The sequence below is a fragment of the Psittacula echo genome, assembly GCF_963264785.1.
Source record: "Psittacula echo genome assembly, chromosome: 16".
NCBI classification, from domain to species: domain Eukaryota; kingdom Metazoa; phylum Chordata; class Aves; order Psittaciformes; family Psittacidae; genus Psittacula; species Psittacula echo.
The window spans coordinates 1,514,857-1,537,931 of NC_137752.1; the positions used below are offsets into that span (position 1 = coordinate 1,514,857).

Consider the following 23,075-nt stretch of genomic DNA (forward strand, 5'->3'; position numbering starts at 1 on the left):
AATAAATACCAAATGGCAGTGAGGAAGACAGCTGTATTTAGTTGCATTTACCCTCTTATTAGCAGAGCTGAATAAGACCCCATTTCAATTCATAATGGCTCCAACAAGCTGCATTATTGTTGGAAATTCAGATTCAAACTCCCCATTGCCTGCTTGGAAGCAGAAGTCATGCACAGCACTCCCTGCTCACAACAACCTGGGGCTGCACACCACTCACCAACTGACCATGATTTACCTCCATGCCTCTGATCTCTGGCCAAAGAGATGCCCCAACTCCAGAAGATTAAGATACTCTAGAAGCAGCTTTACACCTGGAAGGACTGGGCTCTCAATGCGTTATACACCGGTAATAATTATCTTAAACCCATGTACCAAATCCTTCCCATAATACAGCTTAACCCAGAGCAAGCACAGAGAACACAACGAAATTTTTCTGTCATCTGAGGAGTGAAACCTCGAAAAAGCAACAGGCACAAATTTAAGCCTTGGTGCTCCAAAATTACTCAAATATCAAAGGATCCTGGTGGGATGTAATTAACTTGCAGCAGATGAGGAAGCTCAGATGGGATTGAGGTGCAAATGTGAATCATCCTGGTTAACAGTTTCACTTGCTGCCCAGTTTCAAGGCACTTAAATTATAAGTTGCAAATGCTTTCAAGGTCTAAGGAAAGTATGATGAAGGAGACACCAATTTGAAAATTAATTCATTACAACATATGCTGACTCCCTAATGAAAATATTAAAAACATATCCGCTAAGCATATGAACAGATCAAATGCCTCTGAAGGGGAACAGTGCAGGAGAGCTCACTTTCAAGAGGAGTGAGAATTAAACCTTCTGAAGAGCCTGAGCATCAACTCTTTGCGTGGTGCATCAGCAGGGTACAAACTCAGTCACCACCATTTGAGCTACAGGGACAGGAGCTCAGAGGTCAGCAGCGCCGGTTTGCCAAGTGCTGCTGGATTAACCATGCTCCTGGCTGAGGATGCTCTCTCCATCCCGGGGGGCACAAAGGGGGATGCTCAGCCCGTGCTGGCAGTATCTGCCTCACCCCCATATCTGCAGACCGCAGTCAAAGCAACAGCTCTAACATCTGACATCTGCAACACAGAGTAAGTACCAAGCAAGCCAGCACCTGCAGCAGGACAGAGGTTTAGGCACTCATATTTTGTCACTGAGGATGCTTCAAATGAGCTCAGCAAAATGATGGAAACTTCCTGAGTTTTCCAAGAGTATTTTGCTGTCTTGTACAGTGCCTTCAATGAAATTAATCCATCACACTGCAATGAAACAACCCCCATGGGATGATTTCACCAGAAGTGAAGTGCTATTTCCTTCAGTTACTTCAGAAACCAGAGGGCAGGAGAGGACGTGCAGTCTGAATGGCTTTTCATTATGACATTACTTCAGCAATTAGGTCAATACATCCTCTCAATATATGCTGGATTTAAATCAGCATATAGTGCTACTGCTACAAAATACACTGGGTTACAGTTACCATCTACATTAGAAAAACATATAGTCACTTAACAGCTATACAATGAAAACAGATGATTTATTATCCCTTTTATTTATGTTACTCAACTTCTGTTACCCGCCTTTATACAGGGGCTCATTGAGGCATCACAGCCTCCCCCAGTCCTGCCAGCAGGGTCAGCCTCAGCTCCACAGGTGCCCCCCAGCACAATTGTTCCAGTTGTGCTGTGCCACTGCACAGGCTGAGGGGCATCAGGAGGTTTCCTTCCCTGCACACCCAGGCTATGTCCCTGAAGCCAAATGAAAGCAAGCCTTGTCTTCCCAGAAACGCAGAGGTCACAGGCGCAAGCCCTTCCTCAGCTTAGGCTGCCTGGAAACCCTTCCAACTCCAGTCCCCCCTTCTCCTTCCTCTCTCAACCTGCCAATTGCTCCAGTCCTGGAGCACAGACTTGCAGCAGGAAAACAGCTGCCTATTGAAAACATGCTGCCAAATCCCAGCAGCACTAGGGGCTGGACCACCGTCAAGCCCAGCCAAAGGAAGCCACCTCTGCCTGTTCCAGCCCCCAGCACCTTGCCCATGCCCTCTCCACATGTACAGCCTCATCCGAAACCTCCCCTGCCCACCGCCTCTTTCCTACCACACACTGGTCCATGCTCAGGGCACAGTACAATGCAGGGTAAAAGGCGATGATGGCAAAGTTTACACCACAGTGGATTTTCCACTGACTTCTCAGCAACCTACAGCTTCCCGTCTCATCTGCTTCCCTTCAGCCCCAAGCCAAGTGTTTCAGTCCAGGACAGAGGTCTTTGGGATCTATCTGATCACACGCATCCTGGGCTATCTAGGCTTTGAGCCAGGGAGATGCTGAGCAATCCCAGCTCACCAGGAGACTGCTCACGATGCTCTCCAGCCCTCTAGCACCAACACTCACTCTTACAAGGGGTTTGGATGTGACTTTAGTGATGTGAACAGCATGAACCTGTCCCTCTTCCTGCAGAACTCACTGAAAAGCAATTAGCAGGAGCCAGGTGATCAAGTCCAGTGAATCCAAACAAGCAGCAGTTCATTTTTCAAATGGCCACTTAGGAAAACCAGTGAAGAAGCTGACATCAAGCCAGAGCACACCAGCAAGAGCCCATGGCCATTCCTCCCTCTGTGATTACAGCCCTTTCTCTGTGCCAAATCCAGAGAAAGCCAAAGGTGGTTCCTGTGGGTGGGCAGAGCCCATGTCCAGGGCCTGTGTCCAGGCTGGAAGCGATGCCACACTCTGGGACAGATTGTTGTTGGCAAAGCTGTAGCAGAGCAGATTGCACCAATTCTCCATTGTCTGTCTGCAGCTGGCTCATGCTCTGAGGGCTGTTAAAGCATTGTCCTGCTCTCCTGGAAATTTCAGGGGTGCTAGAACTCGGAAATGAGCCCGGATGTGTTTGCAAGGCTGCCTTGGCAAACAGAGCCAGAGCTCAGGTGCAGGACACCGCTGCTCTGCCAGGCTGCTGCACAGCCCCAGGGCAGCCCTCTGGGTTTTGTAAAGATCATATTCCACATCTGCCCAAAAAACCAGGAAACAGCGGCTCCCCAAGAGCTCTAATATCAGCCAGGGTCCTCTGCAGCCCTTACCAGCATCTCTATAGACACAGTTCCTGCAGAGCCTCTGTGCAATGCAGACTCTGCAGAGCAGCAGCAAAATCGCTTTTGGGTTCTTCATGGCATTATGGAAAATCCCCATGTGTCATGAGATTGATCTCACAGCCCATAAACCAGAGTGTGGCAGGATTCCCAGGAGGCCTGGCCACCACCTCACAGTGACGCAGCTTGTGTGCAGGGTGAGAATTACACTCTGCTGTGCTCCTCCGAGAGCAGACCCACTGTCTAGCACCATGTCTGCTGCCCCTGCAGGGAGCCCTGGAGCTCCAGCATCCTGCAGGCTGGTTTCTCATCTTCCAGAGGATCCTATGGCTTAGTCCTCCACCGCATTATCCTGTTGTTAGCACTTCTGTCCTAGTATAGCTCCATGGATAACACCTACCCTGGAAGCGCTTGGCACAGCTGCACTGCACGTCTGCGTGAAGCACGTGCACAAAGGCAAGTCTGCAACACAGCTCCACACACAGCTCCAGCACTATGGAATTAACGTAATTCCATCATGTATGGAGGTAGCAGGCAAGTATATATCCCTATCTGATCAAGCCATGGTACGTCTGCATCTGAGAAACAGACGCTGGTCCTGTTCTTCTGTAGGAGGAATTTGTATAAATATAGTTCTGGGAAAGTCTTCCTGGATACAGCAGGAACACCAATGCTCTCCCTAATAATTTTCTCATTGTTTTCACAAAATCATGAGTTAGTCCATGTAATAATTTGCTTCTTGAGAGAATTGCAAAACTTACTATGAACAAAACAAAACCCAAAACCGAAATTCTGTTCTTTCCTATGTTTCTTGGAACTGAGCCTTTGCTAAGGGGAATAAAAGGATGAAGCATCAGATTTTTCAGCTTTCCTATGCCAGAAAGCCTCCTCTGTTTTCCTCACAGAGGAAGGTAAAGACGTGCAGCACATCAACTCCAGCAAAACACCCTGCACTCCCTCCAAACACAACAGCTCCTGTTACACCACAGCAGACACTCTCCCATCCCTCATACACTGGGGGAGGCTTCAAGTCCAGCCGAGAGCAGGAGCAGACTCTCAGCCTACCGGGAGGTTCTGCCTTGGCTGTGTGTAGCTGCAGCCATCCACGCCTGCTGGGCTAGAGCCAGAGCCCAGCATCCTTGGAAAGGGGACACCCTTCCCAAACCAAGCTTCCTAGGGCCACATTATTCATGGCTTTATCCTCCAGTTCCCTCCACCTTCCATATTTCTTTCTCTCCCCAGCCTTCCCCACTGCTGCACAGCCACCTTTGGCACAGCATTTGTTACTGTGCATGTAGAAATAAGGAAGCCAAACGTTAAATGTTATCTCATGTATTACCTGCCTGATGGAAACACACAGTTAAGGAGACAGAAGGAGCACGAATGGCTAGTGGAGACCTCTCCACAGACCTATTTTAGGATTAGGTTAGATCCTTCTTGCAACCTTACAGATACTGCAGTGGACTTCTACAGAGCACAGGCTGCTCTAGCAGCTCCCTTCCTGCCTTATACTGGCAAAAGAGGGAGGATATAGCACCAAGGCTCCACACATGCCCAAATCCAGGGAGTTCATTATCCTGACTGCTGAATAATGCATGTCTTCAGAAAGACATCCCTGCTCTGGCATAGAGACATCATCATCTGGCAGTGAAAGACACGGCACAACAGCAGGCGGCAGAGACGCAGGCAGCAGCGACAGGGCTGTGGAACAGGTGGCAAGAGAGTTCCTTACCTTAACCCACAGGGGTGGCAGGCTGGGGAAGGTACTGCTGTGCAGGAACAACACTGCTTCCACACAGATTTTGTGTGCTGGAGGAGCCTTCCTGGGCATTATGGAGTGGCTGCATTTGTGCCTTGGAGCCCTTCAGGAGCGGGTACATCCTCCAACACGCACAGCTTTAATTGGGAATCCTGCTTTAAATTTTCATTCCAGTCACACATTTTGAGCTGTTACTTTTCTCTCATCTGTGTATAGATAGCTACAGTTTTACGTCTCCTGCCTGTGTGCCAAGTTAGCCTCAGGCAACCAGTCCCAGAGAGCTGCCAGCCATGACAAGTGCCTCAGTTCTCATAGGAGCCAGGTCTGCGGAGCATCTCCTTCCTGCCCACAGCCACCCGGGCACGTGAGCTCTGCCCTCTGCAGAGCCTGGAGCTCCACCAGGCATGGCTGGAAGCTGGCCCTGCCCCAGCCAACCTCAAAGGGCTCCCCAAAACCGCAGCTCAGACCCTCACCCAGGGTCCTTCAGACATTGCCACCACAAAAGGTCATTTTGTTCAATGGGAGGGAGCCAAGGGCAGGGCACACAACAGCTTTCTCTGCTCACTCCTCATCGAATCATGGACTGGTTTGTGTTGGAAGGGACCTTAAAGCTCATCCAGTTCCAACCCCTGCCACGGGCAGGGACCCCTTCCACTGGAACACCTTGCTCCAAGCCCCTGTGTCCAACCTGGCCTTGAGCACTGTCAGGGATGGGGCAGCCACAGCTTCTCTGGGCACCCTGTGCCAGTGCCTCAGCACCCTCACAGGGAAGAGCTTCTATCCAATGTCTAAGGAAGGACAGGTCAGTGCCTCAACACCATGCAGCTTTCACAGGCTTTCTTTTCCTGCTGCTGATCTCTCACTCAACTCTCTCCAATGCAGTCACTCAATGGCAGGACCAATGACAACTTTCTGCCAAAAACATGGATGCCGAAGAATGGCCTGATTGAACCAAGTGCACATTTTGCTGAGTGAGTTTCCATTTTCTTCCAGAACAGAGGAAAAAAGTGGCTATTTTCAAGCATTTTATTGTTAACTCCTTGAACCTGAACACACTGTCAGTGCTCCTAGTAGAATGTGATCTCCCCACACAGCCTGTGGTACTGGCACACTGCTGTTTGTGTGCCCAGCATGCACATGAAAGGATGGATGCAGATGACACAAGAGCCTCCCCTTCTTCTCTGGCTTTACCCAGGAAAGCACCAAACCACAGACTTCAAACAACTACTTGATGCCTGCAGTTTCCTGGATTACAGCCCTGATGGCAGTGGTGGATACAGGCCTGGCCAAAGGCAGCAGCCTGGAAATTCCAGGGGCATTGAGTGAACTCATATGTTTTATTATTTAGACCATGCGGGAGCTCAGACACGGCTGAACTCAGAGGCCAGGAAATGCCTCAAGGCACATGTGGAGCCTCCTGATTCCATGACATTCATCTGCATTTATGTATCCAAGTTCCTGCTTACTTGCCATGAGATGCTGGCCCACGGGTCTTCCAGGCTGCTGCTCCTCACTGAAACCAAAGAGTTCATTTGTCAGAAATGAAAGAGAAGCCCCCATTGCTTCAAGTGTTGGATATTTCCATCTGTTTAGTCACTGGTGGTTTCTAGCCCTGCCTTCCTGCTGCAGCAAGCTTGGCCAGTGAACAAGCCGGATCTGATGGCTTGTGCTTCGCAGCAAGATACAATCCCCAACTTTCTCAACACAAATCTCTGCAGAGTTGATAAAGAAGGGGCTGTTTTCTGAAGCAGTACCAGCCACAAAACAGTAACTTCACAAGAGCACAGCTGGAATACAGTAACAACAGACCCTCCCCAATGCACTGGCAGCTGCTGCCCATCCCAAGGGCTTCCTGCCCGACTGCAAGAACTGAGATGTGTGGTTTTCTCTACCCATCTTTCACCATAGCCCAGAGACAAGCACCCCTCCAGCAGGGCACCCGGGAACTTGCTCAGTTCTGATGTGATTTAACGTGCAGGTGATTTTGTGATAGGGAACGTTTTTCTCAGTGCCCCTCTTTCCCTTTCCAAATTAACTGCTCTGTTCCCAAAGCCTGAGATCACTGCAGAGTCACAGCTGCTGAGCACCGACAGCTCAGGGCTGCTGCTCTGCTTTCTTCAAGCCAATACCTGGAGCTGGGCTCTTCCTGGTGACCAGATCCCGTGGCCACCCAGGCTGCTCCTTTTGCTCACCCAGGGCCTGTGGTTTGCAGCTTTCCCACCACAAGGCACATCTTGTAAATGGGTAGAGCGTGGTATTTCATTCACCAGCTGGTAACTTCCTTTACACAACAGCTTGGTTCCTCCTGTATTAAGCAGAAGAGCAGAACCATTGTAATAGCATGGAAGTGCTGCCCTGCATGGGTCAGTAACAAAGTCAAGGTCTTTTCCATTCACAGGTAACCTCATTGGCATGGGTCAGGAAGTGCTGAAGGGAAGGAGTGGGGTCAGGACATGCAGCTCCCAGCTTTGCCACCTATATTCACTTTCACCCTGAAGACTTTACGATTTCTCACCCTTGAAGACAGAAATGATATTTCCCAGAAAGGCTGAAATAAACTACTGGTATTTACCAAGCTTCCAAAACACTGGAATGGATTTAACCCTTCCAGGACACACTCAGGCTGGTTGCAGCAGCACAGGACACCAGGCAGCACCATAACACAAACTGTGAGTAATTATCAAATAGCCCCAGAGAGATTAATATTAACCAGCACCTTCCAGCTTTCCTCAGGCATGAATGGATTCTCCACAGATGGAGTTCACAAAGAACCACCTCAGCCCTGCTGCGTGGATTGCAGAATCACAGCATGGCTTGAGTTGGAAGGGACCTTAAAGCTCATCCAGTTCCAACCCCTGCCACGGGCAGGGACCCTTTCCACTGGAGCAGCTTGCTCCAAGCCCCTGTGTCCAACCTGGCCTTGAGCACTGCCAGGGATGGGGCAGCCACAGCTTCTCTGGGCACCCTGGGCCAGCGCCTCAGCACCCTCACATGAGCCACTTGCCTGTCCCAGCAGTGTGCATTCAACACAACTATTAATCATTTACGTTGCTGCAATACTACAAGCCCCATGGCAAAGCCAGTCTCCCTGTGCCGAATCTGCTGCAATCCTGTAGCAGGAGGCATTCCTCCACAGGCTGGGGCAGGTACAAGGAAGGCTGTGAATCAGGCTCCATCACGCTCAGCAGCCAGCCGCATGCCTGCACAAGCCCTGCACAGCACCCAGGGACGGGGCTCAGAGGGCAGCGCTTCCCTTCCACCATCCCTGTGTGCTCCCAGGAGCCGGAGTGTGGGAGGAACTGGAGCTGATCCCCAGGGCAGGAGGAGCTCTCTGGCTCAGCACGTGTGCAGAGCTGCTTCCCAGGAGCAAACACAGCGGCAGCTTCTGCAGCAAACCACGTACATCAACTGACAGCTCCGAGTTTCAGCCATGCGGTTTCAAAAGCAGCTTCCAAGACAAAACATCTGCTCTCAGGTGGAGCCAGGGCTCAACATGAAATAGCTTCTACACTGAGTTACGGTATACGAGTAACATAGATGTTTTCCCCCATTTTAAATGCATTTTCCTAATCTTTCTCCTGCAGCATCTGGGGGAAAGATGGATTAGCTCCACACTCCCAGAGGAAAGCCTCTCTGGCTGCTCCAGAGGTGTAAATGCAAAAGGTAACAGCAAAGCATAAGGAGAGACAAACCAATCCAATATTCTTCATTCAAAATTCCGTCAGATTTAGCAGCTGCACAGAGCTACTGACTCACAGCAGATGAAGCTTCTTTAGATACATCAGTTTTAATCTCAGAGTGAGAAAGGAAAGGCCTGTGGTTCCAGTGCCCGTCATCCCTGGGCAAAATCCTCCCGCTGAAAGAAAACTGTGAATAAAAGGTTTGTAAGCTATTTATTTCTACCCTGAAGGCAGTGATCACATAGTAGCACTGACTTCAAGTAATTCATTCAGGGTTTGTGCTGCTGCTCCACTCTTTGGGGCCTTACAGAGGGGCCTTTTTATTGCTTCCACTCAAAGAAGAAAGAGCAAACATATCACTGAGATGCTGCAGCACATGCTTGCTCCCCCTTTCCCAGGCTTTAATGGGACAGGGATCAGTCAGACACTTGCAGGATCAGCCATTATATAGGTCTGGGCTTTGGCTGCTCATTTGGAAGACTCTCAGTCCAATGCCTCAGATTCAGTCCTAAGAAGACACTGTATTTGCACCACTCCTGGTGGAACAGAGGCTACAGCTACTGCCCTTACCAGCCCTGCCATCTTATCCTGGGAGAAGTTAGTTAAGGCAGTTAAATACAGGCTTGTGCTGCAAATTGCTCATTGAATATTGCCCTTGAAACTGCACTGTAATGATAAATTTCCACTTCCTTCCCCAGGCAGTTGCATAACATTGCAGGGCATTGTTCAGAGCTGCTGTGCTCCAAGGCAGAAGCAGCTGGTGCTGGTGTCCCTTTCCCCTTGTCCTCCCCAAGCACTGGCAGGACTGTGACCTTTCTTGTTGTGGGGTTTGCTTAGTACATTAGACAACAGAGAGGCCTGACTCTGAACACAAGCAGCCTTCCAACAAGATTATTCCTACTTTCTTCAGCTTTCAGTGAGGGGAAAAAAATACCCCATTTATCCCAGTTAAATGTAAGCCAGTTGAAAAGCTTATCTGTCAAATAACATTTAATTAAGAGTGTCTCTAGGGAGGAGTAGCTGGATCAGTGGAAAGCTTTCCTGCTTTCCCACTGGCAGTATAAATAGCCTGGAATTGAAGAGCCCCACTCTGTGGTCAGGAGATGCAGCCTGTGTGCCCAGGCACAGGAGGGACTTTTGCTTTGTGGCTTCGGTTGGCAGGAGTTGTTTTTTCTTTATAAGAGGGAAGTGGCTTTGAATTCTGGAAGCTGGGCTGGAAGCAGCACACAGAGCAGGACTGGAAGGGAGGGAGCTATGCACACTTGAAGATATAATTGTTTTTAAAGCAGAACAGCAGCAGGAGTGAAATAAGATGCATCCCGCCAAGGAACTTCTTGCAGCCCAAGATCTGGCAAAGTTCAAACCTGTTTTTCAAGCAAGGCTGAATGCAAGTTTGGACATCACCTAAAGCCCAAAATAACAAGACCCGTTAGCCATGAACTCTTTCAGATAGTTTCCCAGGAGGAATGCATGTGATGACTAACACAACAGCAGGCAAAAGGCACCTCAGTGGTTAGTCATGGAGCACCGGGCTTGCAGCTCACTCATGCTTCACAGGCAGCACCCCGCTGGGAAGAGTCAAAGGCTGCCTTGATTCGAGAGGCAGCTCTTCATTCCTGGCGTGACCAAATCAAGTGTTCACATTCCTCCCACAGGGAATTGGCTTCAAGAGGTGTCCTCAGGCCACACGAGTCACATAAGCTCATTTGATTTTAGTTGACACAGTAGCAAACACCATATAACCTACAGCAGCAAACACCATATAACCTACAAACACATGGCCAACACACAAAGCTCTTTCTAGTCTGCCTGGCACAGATGCCTTATACAATGTGAAGTATTTTGGGATAAAGGGACAGCTCTCACCCCTGGAGCAGGAGGCACAAGCAGCAGGGCTGGTGTAACCTGAGTCACTGAAGAGCAAGTCAGCAGGAAAGCACCATGTACCACCTCAGCTTGGTTTACCCATGCACCTACACATCAAATTAACACCCTGCAGCCAACAATCGTTTGGATTGCAGCAGCACCTAGAGGTCAGAAGTAAGATGAAGATCAGGCTGCAGTAGGCGCTGCACAGGTACAAGGCACATCCTCTACCTGTCTAACATCAAAGACCAAAGAGAGAAGGGAAAAAGAGCTTCTCTCCATGCATCCCACAAGGCAAAACACAGAAGGGTCATAAAGGATGCCCAAGGTCCTGGGGAAACCTGCACAGCACCAGGGGCTGGTTCCCAGTCCAAGCCCTGACGAGCAAGGGTCCCTCTCCCTGCTGTGTAGAGACAGCATTCTGCCCAGCTCCATGCTGGGATGACCACATTACTCACAAATGCTGGAACTCTGAACAAGTTGCTCTAAATGCCCCAAACCAGATGTCAGCACACCCAGCCTTGTGCACTCAGCTCTCCTGTAATTTTTGCTCAGGCCACCTATGATGCAGCACAGCTGGTTTAGAGATGTTTGTCCTGTGTTCACATCTCTCTGCCGAATGGAGATTGACTGCACAGGCCTCCAAAAGAGAAGATGGAATCTTTCAGAAAGCTCTCAATCAGCATTCTCAAAGGTAATAACCAAGGAATCTCAAGTTTGAGCTATGGAGTGAAGAGAGACTTAAAGAGGGCCATTCCCAGAACGCCACGTTTTCACTGTGATGCCAGCTACCCTCCACTGCATATCTGCCCATCCAGGACCAAGAACCTTCAGTCACAGCACCAATGACAATGTCATTTTTAGCACGAAAATCCTTACCCAGAGACAAGAAAAGCACAGCTGTGACTATTTGGAACATCAGAACAGGGAGACAGCAAAAATCTGCCAGGAAGTCAAAGACATAAGCAGTAGGTAAACTAGCCTGCAAGATCAAAATCACATGCACACAATCTTCTCTACATAGGTCCTGCTTGCACAACCGATATCACTGCACCAACTCCAGGTATTTCTATGAGGTAAAGACCAACAAGTAGTTACTTCCCATCCACCCATCAGGAGCCACCCCCAGCGTCAGCATCTCAGCACATCCTGCAAGCTCCCTGTGAGCTCCACCACAACTCTGGCTGCCGGGCACAGGGCTGCTCCCTCAGAGCATGCACAGCACAACCAGGCCAACCCTGCAGCAGCCTCTGCCACCCTCCTGTGAGCCAGCAGCTCCTCAGCCCTCGGGATCAGAGGATTTGTAGCCAGGCACAAAGCTCTTTGGCACCACACTGCTGCTTAAATCCAGCCCGGGTTAGCACAGAGCCAGTGGTTAGCACCAGAAGGCTCCTTCACTTGAATATTCAGTGAAATCCCTTATGAACACCAAAAACGAGCACTGCTGGGCGTGCTGATTTTCTCCCGAGGCTGATACAATTAAACACCAGGCTCTTCAAAAGGATAAATACATCTTGAAAGCAAGTAATATGTAACTTTTCTTTTCCTTTTGAATGAAAAAGAGGCAACATTGCTTTTAGTGTTATAGCAAGTCCAGACTTAAAAGTTTTGAAGTTTACTTTGCAAGCACTAGAAGCAGAAAAACGATGGGAACATTACCTGGTCTTTTGATCCCTTGGGTACGCACAAAATGAAGAGGAACCAACCCAGAGGGAGGTCCACTCCAGTGATGGGCTTTCTTCCCAATCTACTTTGCAAACACTGGTTTCTTCTGCCTTAACTACTGTGCTGAGCTATGCCCCTTCTTGCTGCCTTCCACGTCAGGAGGCCAACAACTCTTCCACCTCAGCTTTCCCTCCTCTGGAGATCCTGGTGCTCAGAGCACTAATTGCCCGCAGCATATTCAGGTCAGGTACTGCTGTAGTGACATTAATGAGCGAGATGGAGACTGTTGAGGATACAATCAAGAGAAGTTGTTAAACATCACAAACCCCAGCAGCTCTGCTGAAAACACAGAGCACTAGAGAGACCAGGGCAGGGGAGGGACAATACGTGTTTTCATCTGAGCTTTCGTGCCAGATTTACTGATTTATACATTTCTGGTCTGATTGCAGCAATAGATAATGTTCTTTCTGTGGGGGGATCAATGACATCTGTGATGTCAGTGCAGTGAAGCAATGGGTTCCCCACAACATGCCCGTGCCTCACTCCCACACTTGGAACTCTCCAGAGTGGCCTCTTAGAAGCAGAAACAAATCCAGGGGAGCTCTCTGGACACTGGCCCACCCCTATCATGAGCTTGACACACTCTCAGGAACTGGTCCAGGGGAGTCATCTTATGGAGCTGGTGCTTCCTACGCATTAAAGGTCAGTCAGCCAGCACAAGAAAGCAAGTGAGAGTATATGTGGCAGCAGGGAGCAGGCACTGCTGCAAGCAGGTATTTCACAGCTCCCACAGCCCAGACCCAACAGAACTCAGAGGTTACACACAGCTGAATTAGACACACATTAGTACCAGATCAACCCCCCCTGCCCATGGAAGGTAAAGCATTAACTCAGGCTCATGCAAAACTCGCTCAGCTCAAGTTTATGGAGCACAACCACAGAGTTTGATGTTTCCAGCAAGCCCCACCACGTTCAACACCAGGAGCTGGGCACCGCAGCCACACCAACCTGCTGGGAGCCACAACTGCTCCCTGCTTCCCAAGCCCCGTTCTCCCGGTAAGTCTCCCTCAAGACAACAGCAACAAAACAAACAGCATCAGAAAGGTGAGAGTGGTCACACAGAGCTGCACAGGACCTCTTTTGTAAAATGTGGTGTGTTATTGTTGTAGCAGAGATGCTCCCAACTTTGGTCTCCGAGTTTGACCTAGGCAGCAACAGGACCCTGCTGTGAGCACAACAGGACACACACCTTTGCTCTTGGGATGGGTGGAATTTAGGGAAATACCAAGGGATGTAGGAAAATGAGCACTTTCAGGTTTGTGGCACATTCCTTCCATCCCATCTCTCTTCTTAGAAGGAACATCTCCCCCAGCCCCCCAGATCAGGGGTCTGCCACTCCCTGATTGCACCAGCACCGTCTGCAATTCTTAAGCCCGAGTTACTGCTCCCAGGCCAAGAAAACACCCCACACCGAGAAAGGCTTGGATTCCAGTCAGTATGGCTTTACCACCCAGACAGTACACCTGGCTCTGCTTCTCACCCCAGATATACCTATTGGATGGAGTTTAGAGTCACATACTTCAGGCTAGAAGTTTCCACACTGTGATAGAGGTGAAGTTAAGGAAGAAACTCAAAGTTACAACTGCGGTTAAAACAGCACAATAAAGGCAGAGTACCACTGACATGTACTCTCAAGGCCTGAGAGTAAGTCCGAAGAACACACAGGGAATTTTACCACCACAGGCCCTGCCAGAGCCCCCCAGAATAAGGCACAGGAGAGATGCTTCCCATTTCTCTTCTAGCCTCTCCCCGCTAAACAGAGGTTATAACTGTTCCAGTCACAACAGCGGTACACAGCCGCTCCTGCGCCCCCCCCCACCTTCCCTTCACAAAACCAACCAAGGTCTATTCCCTAACAAGTTATCAAGAAAAACAAGAGAGAAAGAAGGGAAAAGATGCAGCTGGTTAAAAGCTGGGTACTCCTCCCCCAGGGCAGGCACAGCAGCAGCTTTAACTCTGAGTTCTCTTTTCATTTCCCGACAAGTTGCCATACAACAAACCCAACCTCACCTGCTGTCCTGCTACTCATTAAACTACACAACCCAATAGCTGCTGTGCTAATAATCATTGCAAAAAGAACTGGTGAGCAGCTACTGTATTGCATAGACTTCTAGTACTCTTTTTTGTTTTGCCCTCTAGCCCCGATGCTGCACTACCTCCACTTCTGGCTGCAAGAGGAGAAATAAAGCACAATGAGGATGAACAATGATACGAACAACAATGCTCCAAGCAATGCCATAAGGCCTCAAATTGACTCCACTTTAGACTTTATCTAAACGAAAAGTGCAGGCAAGGCACAGCGTTTTCGTGAACGCCAGACAGCCCGAAGCTATTTTTTCCCAGCCTTATGTGAATTTCTGTAGCGCCCAATTTTAAAGCTAAGACTTAAAGTCTCTGCAGTGCGATCAGGAACCTCCCATGCAAATGCCCAGCACAGAGCGGGCTCCAGCATCAGCCTCTTTAACAGGAGCTGCTCGCCCCGGGCTAGCGCCAAGGAAAGCCACAGCTCCCCCCCCCTCAGCACCCACCATCCTACACCCGAAGGAAGCGCTGCCCCACGGCGGGACCACCCCATCGTCCCCTCCGCCCTCCCTCACCCCGCTCCTGCGGGTCCCCAGCCCTGCAACAGCTTCTCCCCCCGCAAGGGAGAAAACCCCGGGGCCCCCGCCCTGCTCCCTCCCAGCGAGGAGCCCCGGGGCTCCACGGGGCCGGGCCGGGCTCCTCCCGCAGCCTCACTCACCTCGAGTAGAGCCGGCGGGCAGCGGAGCCCGGGCTGCCCCCGTCGGGCGGGCTCGCCATGGGCACCAGCCCCGCCGAGCCGAGCCGCCCGCCGCAGCGGAGGCAGGCGCGGCTGCAGCCCGGCACCGGGCAGCGGAGTATGGCAGCGGCGGGAAGTGATGCACCGAGCAAAGAAACTCGCGGGCAGGCCCCTCCTCCGGCTGATGTCAGCCCCGCGGCGGGCAGCGGCCCTTCCTCCTCCTCCGCCCGGTGGAATGGGGCAAGCAGGGCCGAGCATCCCGCTGCGCCGCCGCCACCTCTCCGCCGCGCAGGGAGCACCGGCAGCGGGGTGGCTGCAGGGAACGGTTGCCCCCGCGTTCAACATCCCACTGCAGTGCCCCAGCCCTCAGAGCGGCCGCAACAGGGACGAACAGAGCCACAGCGAGGTGCAGACACCACACCTGCACATTATTGCACGATGAGAAGAGCACAGCACTACTGATCCATCTCATGTGCAGCCACTTAATTCCATGATAAGAAGCCTCTGATTCGGCTCAGCCTGAGCCCTTTTGTCCTCAGGAGTAAGTGCCCACACCTGAGACAACCAGAATGAGTAGCAGAGCTCAGCACAGCTGTGTCAGCCTTACCCGAGTCAGAAGGGATATGCCACAAGCAGGCTGAGACCCAAAGCAGGTCTGGCTGCTGTCTTTGGTAGTAAGGAATCCACTGGAAAAGGGGTGTTTCCCTCCGGTGGCCTGCTCCTGTGTAAACTGTGTCCTGCTGAACCTCAGGGCCCTTGCTATTTATTGTCAACCAGATATCCAGAGATGGATGTAGGTCATCTTTACACACTGCACCCAGCTCCCTCTGGTTTCCAAGGCCTGAGATGCTTCTGGAAAAGTCATGAACTGGTCACTCAGGAGAAGTCTGTCATAAATTAGTGTCACTTCTGCAACACCACCAAATTAATTAAACATCATCACTGTCACAGGCACCCAAAGCAGCACAGGAATGGACTGTGGCTTTCAAGGGGGTCTAGCAGCTCACTCTGCAGACACAGGAACCCTGTGGCTGGAGGGAAGCCAGAGCCATGTCCTACTTACTGGGCTGTTTCGCCCTGCACAAAAGCCCCCCTCAAGTGCAAGCAGAGATCCTGCTCAGGAAAAACCTCACCAGTAACACGCCGCTAACAAACCACAGAAGCCTCTTTCCCAAGAGCTAATTGATTGAGCATTTAAATTCAAAACTAACACCCATAAACAAACCTGTATTTGTGTCTTGGCTTAGGAACTATCTCAGTCCACAGCAGAGAAAGCTGAAACCATCCTGCCAAGAGCTGCCTCCTTGCCCTGGGAGGTGCCATGGTGTCCAGGGTATGTGCTGTACCACCCCACAAGGAACCCCTCTGCACCCCAAGCAACCAGCTGGAGAAGCCCCACTGGAGGGACTGGGGGGACCCCGGGGGTTAGGCCTGGCCACTGCACCTCACACGAACCACTCTTCACCCAGGATTGTGGTTTCACTCACAGCAGCAAACGGCCTGGTACAAGCAGGGGGTAACAAGCCCATGGAAACAAGGAATGGTTCAGCCCTGAGAAATCTTTGCTATTTCCAGGGGGTGTTTATCTGTGCCTCCCCCCTCCCCAGCCCCTCTTCCAGACAAGAATACCAGTGTGAAAGATGAAAACCAGCTGCTGCTGCTGCAGCCCTTCCTCAACAGCAGGCGACAAAGGATGCTTCGCTGCAGCAGGCCCCAGCGCTGGGCCAGCATTTAATGGATGTGCACAGAGAGAGTAATTGCCCTTTGGAGAAACAATGCCTGAAAGGGGAGTAAGAGAAAGGAGGGTGGAGGCCAGATTCCAGTTTGAGCTCTGGCCAGATGTATGGTGTTCTACAGAGCTCTGGGCAAACACGTCACCTGCACGTTAATGACACTGGAATCACTGGGTCGAATTCCACAGCCTGCGTTATGCAGGAGGTCACACCAAGATGAGCATAACGGTCCCCTTTGGCCTTCAAATCCATTAATTTGCAATGGATAATTTATCATCTGACAAACTCAGCTGCTTCTTCTTCTTGTAGAAGTGGCAAATAGGTCACAATAGATTTGAATTCATTAGAAGAAATAATTCAGTTGCTCTGCTGCGGGTTGGATCTGGTTAACCCTATGTACTCATGCCAAGAAGCTCCCTGCAAGCACTTGGGCCTAAACTGCAACACAGACCTATTGCTCATCTGCAATGAAACAGGCAAATTACAAGAGTACAGAGAGAAAGAAACCCCTGCACTTTAAAATGCCACATCTGGTGAGATGTGTTCACATTGTGTCCTGTTGGGAAGGATGCAGAGCAGTTAGAGGGACTCCAGATGAATGTGACAAGTGTGACCTGTGAAAAAGAGGTAAAAGGAATTGATTTGTTCAGTGCAGATAAGATCAAGAGGAGGTGGAGTAGTAACTTTTAAACACAAAAGGGCTGCTGCAAAATGTGGAAAAAAGGAGGAATGGGTCATGGAAAAGAGGGTAGGATACAAACAATAAATACATTCTGAGGCAATGCAGGGATCATTTCAGTAAGTCAGATGTTACAAACTTCTGCATCTCAACAGCCTTCTACTTCTACCATCTTAGAGCACATCATATTGCCTCTCCTGGTTACTGAACGTCTCTAAACCTCCACTTACAAACTCAGGCAGAATCACAACACTAAGCCATAGAATTGAAGGATCCTTCAAACGTTGTAAGCTGGTTTTAGTATTTCTCTTAAAAATTGGTACCCAAAGCTATCACAACACAACATGAAAGAGCTCTAACTGTTGTCACATTTCCCACCACTTGGAAGAGACACCCTTGAAAGCAGCAAGGCACAGAAAGCTGAAGGGAAGATGCCAAGACAGTAATATAGAACTGTGATACAGCCATCAACCAGCACGTTTTGCCAATCATTTAAGGACTGGCAGGACACAGGAACATTCCTGCGCTGCCTCCATGTCCTCCCAATCCAGACACATCGAGGAGTGCGGCGTTCCCTCCAGAGCACAATCTGCCTGAACCAGCAGGGAAGCTTCCCTGCAGCTCCTGCGATGGGCTGCTGGGGGCCTCTGCTGGAGTTGATGTGCAAAGGGAACGCTGCGACTCAGCCTCCCGCAGCTGCCGGACACCGCTGCGGTCACTGCGGACCCGGTCCCGGGGCTGCTCCCGCTGGCAGCGGCTGCAGTGAAACACCAGTCCCTGCACTGCCTTTTCCTCAAACCGGCAGGTTCTGGAGCACTTTGCCATTGTCCAGCGGACTGGAAAAAGGGATCTTCTATGTTGCTGTCAAGGTAGCCTGCAAGGAAAAGCAGGACAGGGTCTCTCTTTCTGTGGATGTCGAACTGAGTCTTTTTTTCTGATGTGGTTTTTGTGTGAAGGAAGTGATCCTTGTCCAGGGCAGGTGCAGCCCATTCCTGCCTCTTCCCCTCAGCTGTCATTTAACTCCTAATGCTCTTTCAGCAAGTGTGGTAGAAAGACGAAGGATTTGAGGGTAGAGTTTCTGTGAAATATTAGAACAAAGAGACCCGTTACAGAAGCAGCCAAGAGAAGTGGGCAGTGAGAACACTGATGTTGTAATGTGTTGATAGGCAGTGAAGCTGGATGCAGCCCCCTTCCCAGAACCTAGGCAGTAACACCCTTTGTTATTTTCCCCAGCCCAAGGCAAGGCCCTCATGCTCACCACTCTCTTTTCCTTGCACAGCATGAAAACACACATGAAGGCCTTAGCAGCTTTCACAGGTACATTCCTTTATGTGTCAGTGCACGCAGCAGTTGAGGATTTGGCCTTTCCGGCTTTGTGCATATTTATACATCCTGTGTCTCTGATGTCCTGAATTTCCTTTTCATTAATGCTCCTCTCAGCCTCGGAAGAGGCAAACAAAGAGGCAGAACTCATCCGCTTCCTTTAGATTTCAAGCTTGACAGAAAACACTTCATTAAATAAATAATAAGGGGCTTGAAATTCCCTTGTCCTCCACCTCATAGTTTGTTTGATGAGATGACACCCTAGGGCCTGGCATTGGCCTGCTTGGTGGATAGGGACCTTTTAGGCAAGGCCCAAGGGGACTGTCCTGACTTTGTGCTAATGTCATATATGCTTTGTGTCTGAACAGCCAGCACCTCCTCTTCAGCAAAACCTCACTCTTCACCTCAGAGCACAAGGACTGCTTGCACAGTGCCTGAGAAGCCTTTGAACTCAGCACGTTTCAAGCACAGACACTGGCGCATGTTGTAACAGAATCCTCCCTCATGCCAACCTCTTCCTCTGCCCTGGCATTGCTCTCTGGATGCTGCCTGCTAAGGGGAGCCTGGCCCAGCTTGCCCTGGCACTGGCCCCAGTGTGGGAGCTCAGGGGCTCAGCAGACACCCTCATCTTCCCCCTGGACTCAGAGCTGGTTGCTCTGTGTCTCCGTTTGGCTTTGCCGTAGCCATGAATTCCCTGAGACCCCAATGGGCCTAAAGGGAGAGCTGGAGCTGGCTGCACTCTCCTGGATGATGCTGATAAGCAGCCAGGGGGACAAGAACAGCCTTGCTGTTATTAATTGCCTCTCACATGTGCCCCCAGGCACCTCAGTGATGTCTGCAGCAAGCTGGACATGCTTGAGCAACACGTGGAATTCTGCTTCCTTGTGAGCTCTTGGTAAACTCCCATCCCTTCTCACTGCTTGGGGGCATGTGCTCCCACTGTTCCTGCAGGAGAATGAAGCCTGCACAGTGCCTGCTTCAGGAGATCCCTTAAGACTTCAACCAAAGCCCTGTGAGGGTGAAGGGATCCAGAGATATGCCGGCTTTTTATGGGCTTGGAAGGCTTGGATGGCAGTAACAGAGAGCTTTTCTTGGAGGCACTTTGCCAAAGCTTTACTGCTCAGGCAAATACTCCAGAGCTCCCGGTCAGGATCAGCTCCTATTTACAATGGTGGCAGTGGGTTTGTTTAACAGCTTCAATTTCCAACAGTCAACAGACAAAAACCCAATTTCTCCTGCTGGAAGTGTGGGAAAACCTCCTGTTAGCATTAACTGGAATAAGAAGCAATCTTTTGTTATACTTGAAAGCCCGGGGGAAAACCACACATTTTCCCCTTTGAAGGGGGCGTTATTTCCTTTTTAAGTCACAACTGTTGGCAATGCCATTAATGCCAAGCAAACGTGTTTGGGTTTGTTTTGAAACAGTTTGCCAATATTGACACTGTAATTGCGTTGTTTAGTCAGGCTTCTGTGAGTGTTTTTAAACACCCATAACTGACAGGGTTGATTTCTGTTTAACTCAGAGAATGAGGAGGAGCAGGAGGAGCTGGAGAAGTGACTGTCCCCAGCCCCACCACAAAGTCCCAGCGGCTGTTGCGGCAGCAGCGGGTGCAGAGCCTCTCACGGTCCCCACGCCGGCTCCCTGTGACAGGAAGCACGTTCTGGTTAGAACCGAAGCTGTGCTCTAACCACATAAAACCAGGGCTCAACCCATTGATTCCTTCATCAGCAATGAAAGCACATCCCCATCCACTGCTCTGCTCAGTGGGTACGGTAGATACACATTTTGTTTCCTACATTTCTCCCACTTGAAGATAAGACTGTTCTTGTTATTCTAATGAGCACAATATTACAGCAACTTTAAGCAGCATTTTCTAGAAGTAAATAATTCTTTTTTTAGGACTGATAACAGGCACACAGCACACTCTCTGCATCATTAATGCTGACTTTTGAGCAAGTAACAGAACACAAGGAAAGTTTCAACGGCCTGGGAAGAGACTAATAGTGAAATGAAACAGCTTAGAAAAGTAACTGGGACGACCCAAACTTTAGCCTCTTTGCCCAGTACTGATGCCATGCTAATATGGGACACAGCCAAATGGGCCATGGAATGTCAATCCATTGCTCCAGAAAATTGCTCATCAAACAAGCAATCTTTCTTTTGAGGAGATTATGAATTCAGTTAATAAAGGTAATTCTGCTGACATAATAGATTCAGACTCCTGCAAGGCAGTTGACTTAATCCTGCATGACATCCTGTTAAAAACAGCACTCAACAAAATCAATGTGGCCTATATTAAATGGATGGAAAATTTGGTAACATCATCTAAAAGCAATTATCTGATGGAGGAATTCCTAGTGTGTCCAGAAGGATTTAGTCTTGCTGCATACCATCCAATGCTTTTATCAATGAACCAGAGAGTAAGTATAAGGACATTACTGGTGAAGTTTGTGCTAAGAATGAAATCTAGAAGACGGTAATCTGTAAAACCACTCTTCTTGTTTTACTATTGATCACATTTATCTACTGATACTTGATATTTTTCCTGGCTTGGCAAACCCCAGCATCAGGCTGGGCATATCAGTGATGTTTCTAGTGCAGCACGTACTAGTATCGATCAGGCTGTGATTAACAACCTGCACTGCCTGGGGACAAAATGAATATTCACATTTGTTCAGTTGTCTATTGGGATCAGATATTTGTGTCCTTGGCTGATGCAGCCTGAAGGCTGCCCTGGCCTCTTGGAAAAGAGCAGAGTCCTGATTCTGAGTGAGGTTTGTGAGAGGCAAAGCACAGTGTTAGCCTACAATGCCATCCCCTCACTTTTCCTTGGAAAAGCAGAGGGAGTGAAGGTGGTGGTGCTCCTCCTCTGAGCAGTGTCTACCTCCCTGCTGCTGCTTTTGGCTTTCACTCGAAAGCTGCTGGATGGTGTTGTCACAGAAACATAAAAGGGGATCTGGGAACCCTCCAGTTGGGGCTATGCACAAGAGAGCACATTCTACCCCTATGTATCTCAGTCTCTACAAACTCAATGCCTTCCTACCAGACAGCACAATTAACCAAGTCCTCTGTGGTGACAGTCCTTGCTCACAGTGGCCCAGCCTTTAAATAACCACCATTTCCGGGTGTCCAGGATCTGTTCTTTCCCTCAGGAAAGTAGCACAGCCACCAGCTTTGCTGCAAGTGAGCTGAAACCCTCAGGGGCTTCTCTACTTACATAAACTGGGATAACTGTTTACTGGCACAGGGCTGCACCCCTTCACATCAGCAAAGGATTTAGCCCACAGACATGCGCTGTGTTCATTCTCCACTGAGATGGCTATGCAGCCAGTGTCTGTTTAGCTTTGCACTCAGCTCCATATAGATTAATTTTATCAGTAATAAAGCAATATTTTTGCTGGTTGACACTGGGTTTTTACATTGTTATCCACAGAGACAGGGAAAAACCAACCCAAACAAATTCCAGTCAGAGTCGTAAATGTTCTTGGGTTAACTGAGCGTGCCTTTGAGCATCCCAGGGGATAGCAGCAATGGAACTCTGGCAAATCTGAGGGCAACCTGACTTGACAGAGCATAACAAGGCAGGACACAGTCTGTTGTGTTAGGTTACCCTGCTGCTTCTCCCTTTTGACTTGCCTGTTAGTGGTAAACCAAATGTAATCAAGGGGAAATCAGGTGAATTTAGCAGCAGAGGGTGCATGTCCCTAGGGACTGCTCTTAGGCAGTGGAATATATAAAGCTTTTCTGCTCTCATAACCTCTTACAATTGCCTGTACTGGTGTAGATCAGCTCTGCTACAAGACGAATGTGCATCTAAATGCATTGTGTGGCACATCTGCACACCCATCATTGCATTGGCTTGCCCAAGAACTTCCACCCAGGTGATTTGATAAGCTCCTCATGATGCCATCTGCAGATGATGCAGGTCTGAGATTAAGGGGCTGCAAATTGCTGAGTAGATAAAAAGAACTGAAAGGAAGCAGGAGGGCTTTTGAAAGCCACTGAAGGTCCAAAGGAAGAGCTACAGAGAGGAAAAGATGCAAACAAAAAGTGGAACTCAGGCTGGCAGCATCTGCTGTGTAGGCAGGACTTGATGGCAAAGGAAGAAGCAGCAGAGGTAGGATGGGGAACCCAGTTCCTAGATTTTGATTGACTCTTTGGATTTTGAACATGACTCTTTGTGAAGGAGGAGGCTGAGATCTTGCCATTCTTGAAATCTGTTTGATGCTTTGTTGAAAGGTGGAAGCAGAACAAAGTAACAGTTGAGGGAGAAGCTGCAGAGCACAGTAGAACAAGCTTAAGGAGAGTACAGAGCTTTGAGTCTTTGCTGCCAAGGACTCTATTCTCCAGTTCAAAAGGTATTTCCCTTCTTATAATTAATGTCACAAGTATAGCCAGGTGTGTACTAATCTGCATATTTCCATCCAGTCACACTAAGCTCAGGACAC

General features: G+C 49.6%; 1 protein-coding gene across 1 annotated transcript in view; it reads right to left on the reverse strand.

Annotated features, from left to right (window-relative positions):
* The window catches only part of GPSM1 (G protein signaling modulator 1), a gene marked incomplete at both ends in the record, with an annotated part of 70,384 nt that extends 55,452 nt beyond the window's left edge, over nucleotides 1-14,932 (reverse strand). Inside the window, one exon of the mRNA XM_080630623.1 lies at nucleotides 14,874-14,932. Coding sequence (XP_080486749.1) covers nucleotides 14,874-14,932 — 59 coding nt within the window. The remainder of the gene's footprint in view (nucleotides 1-14,873) is intronic.
* Between the last annotated feature and the right edge of the window lie 8,143 nt (nucleotides 14,933-23,075).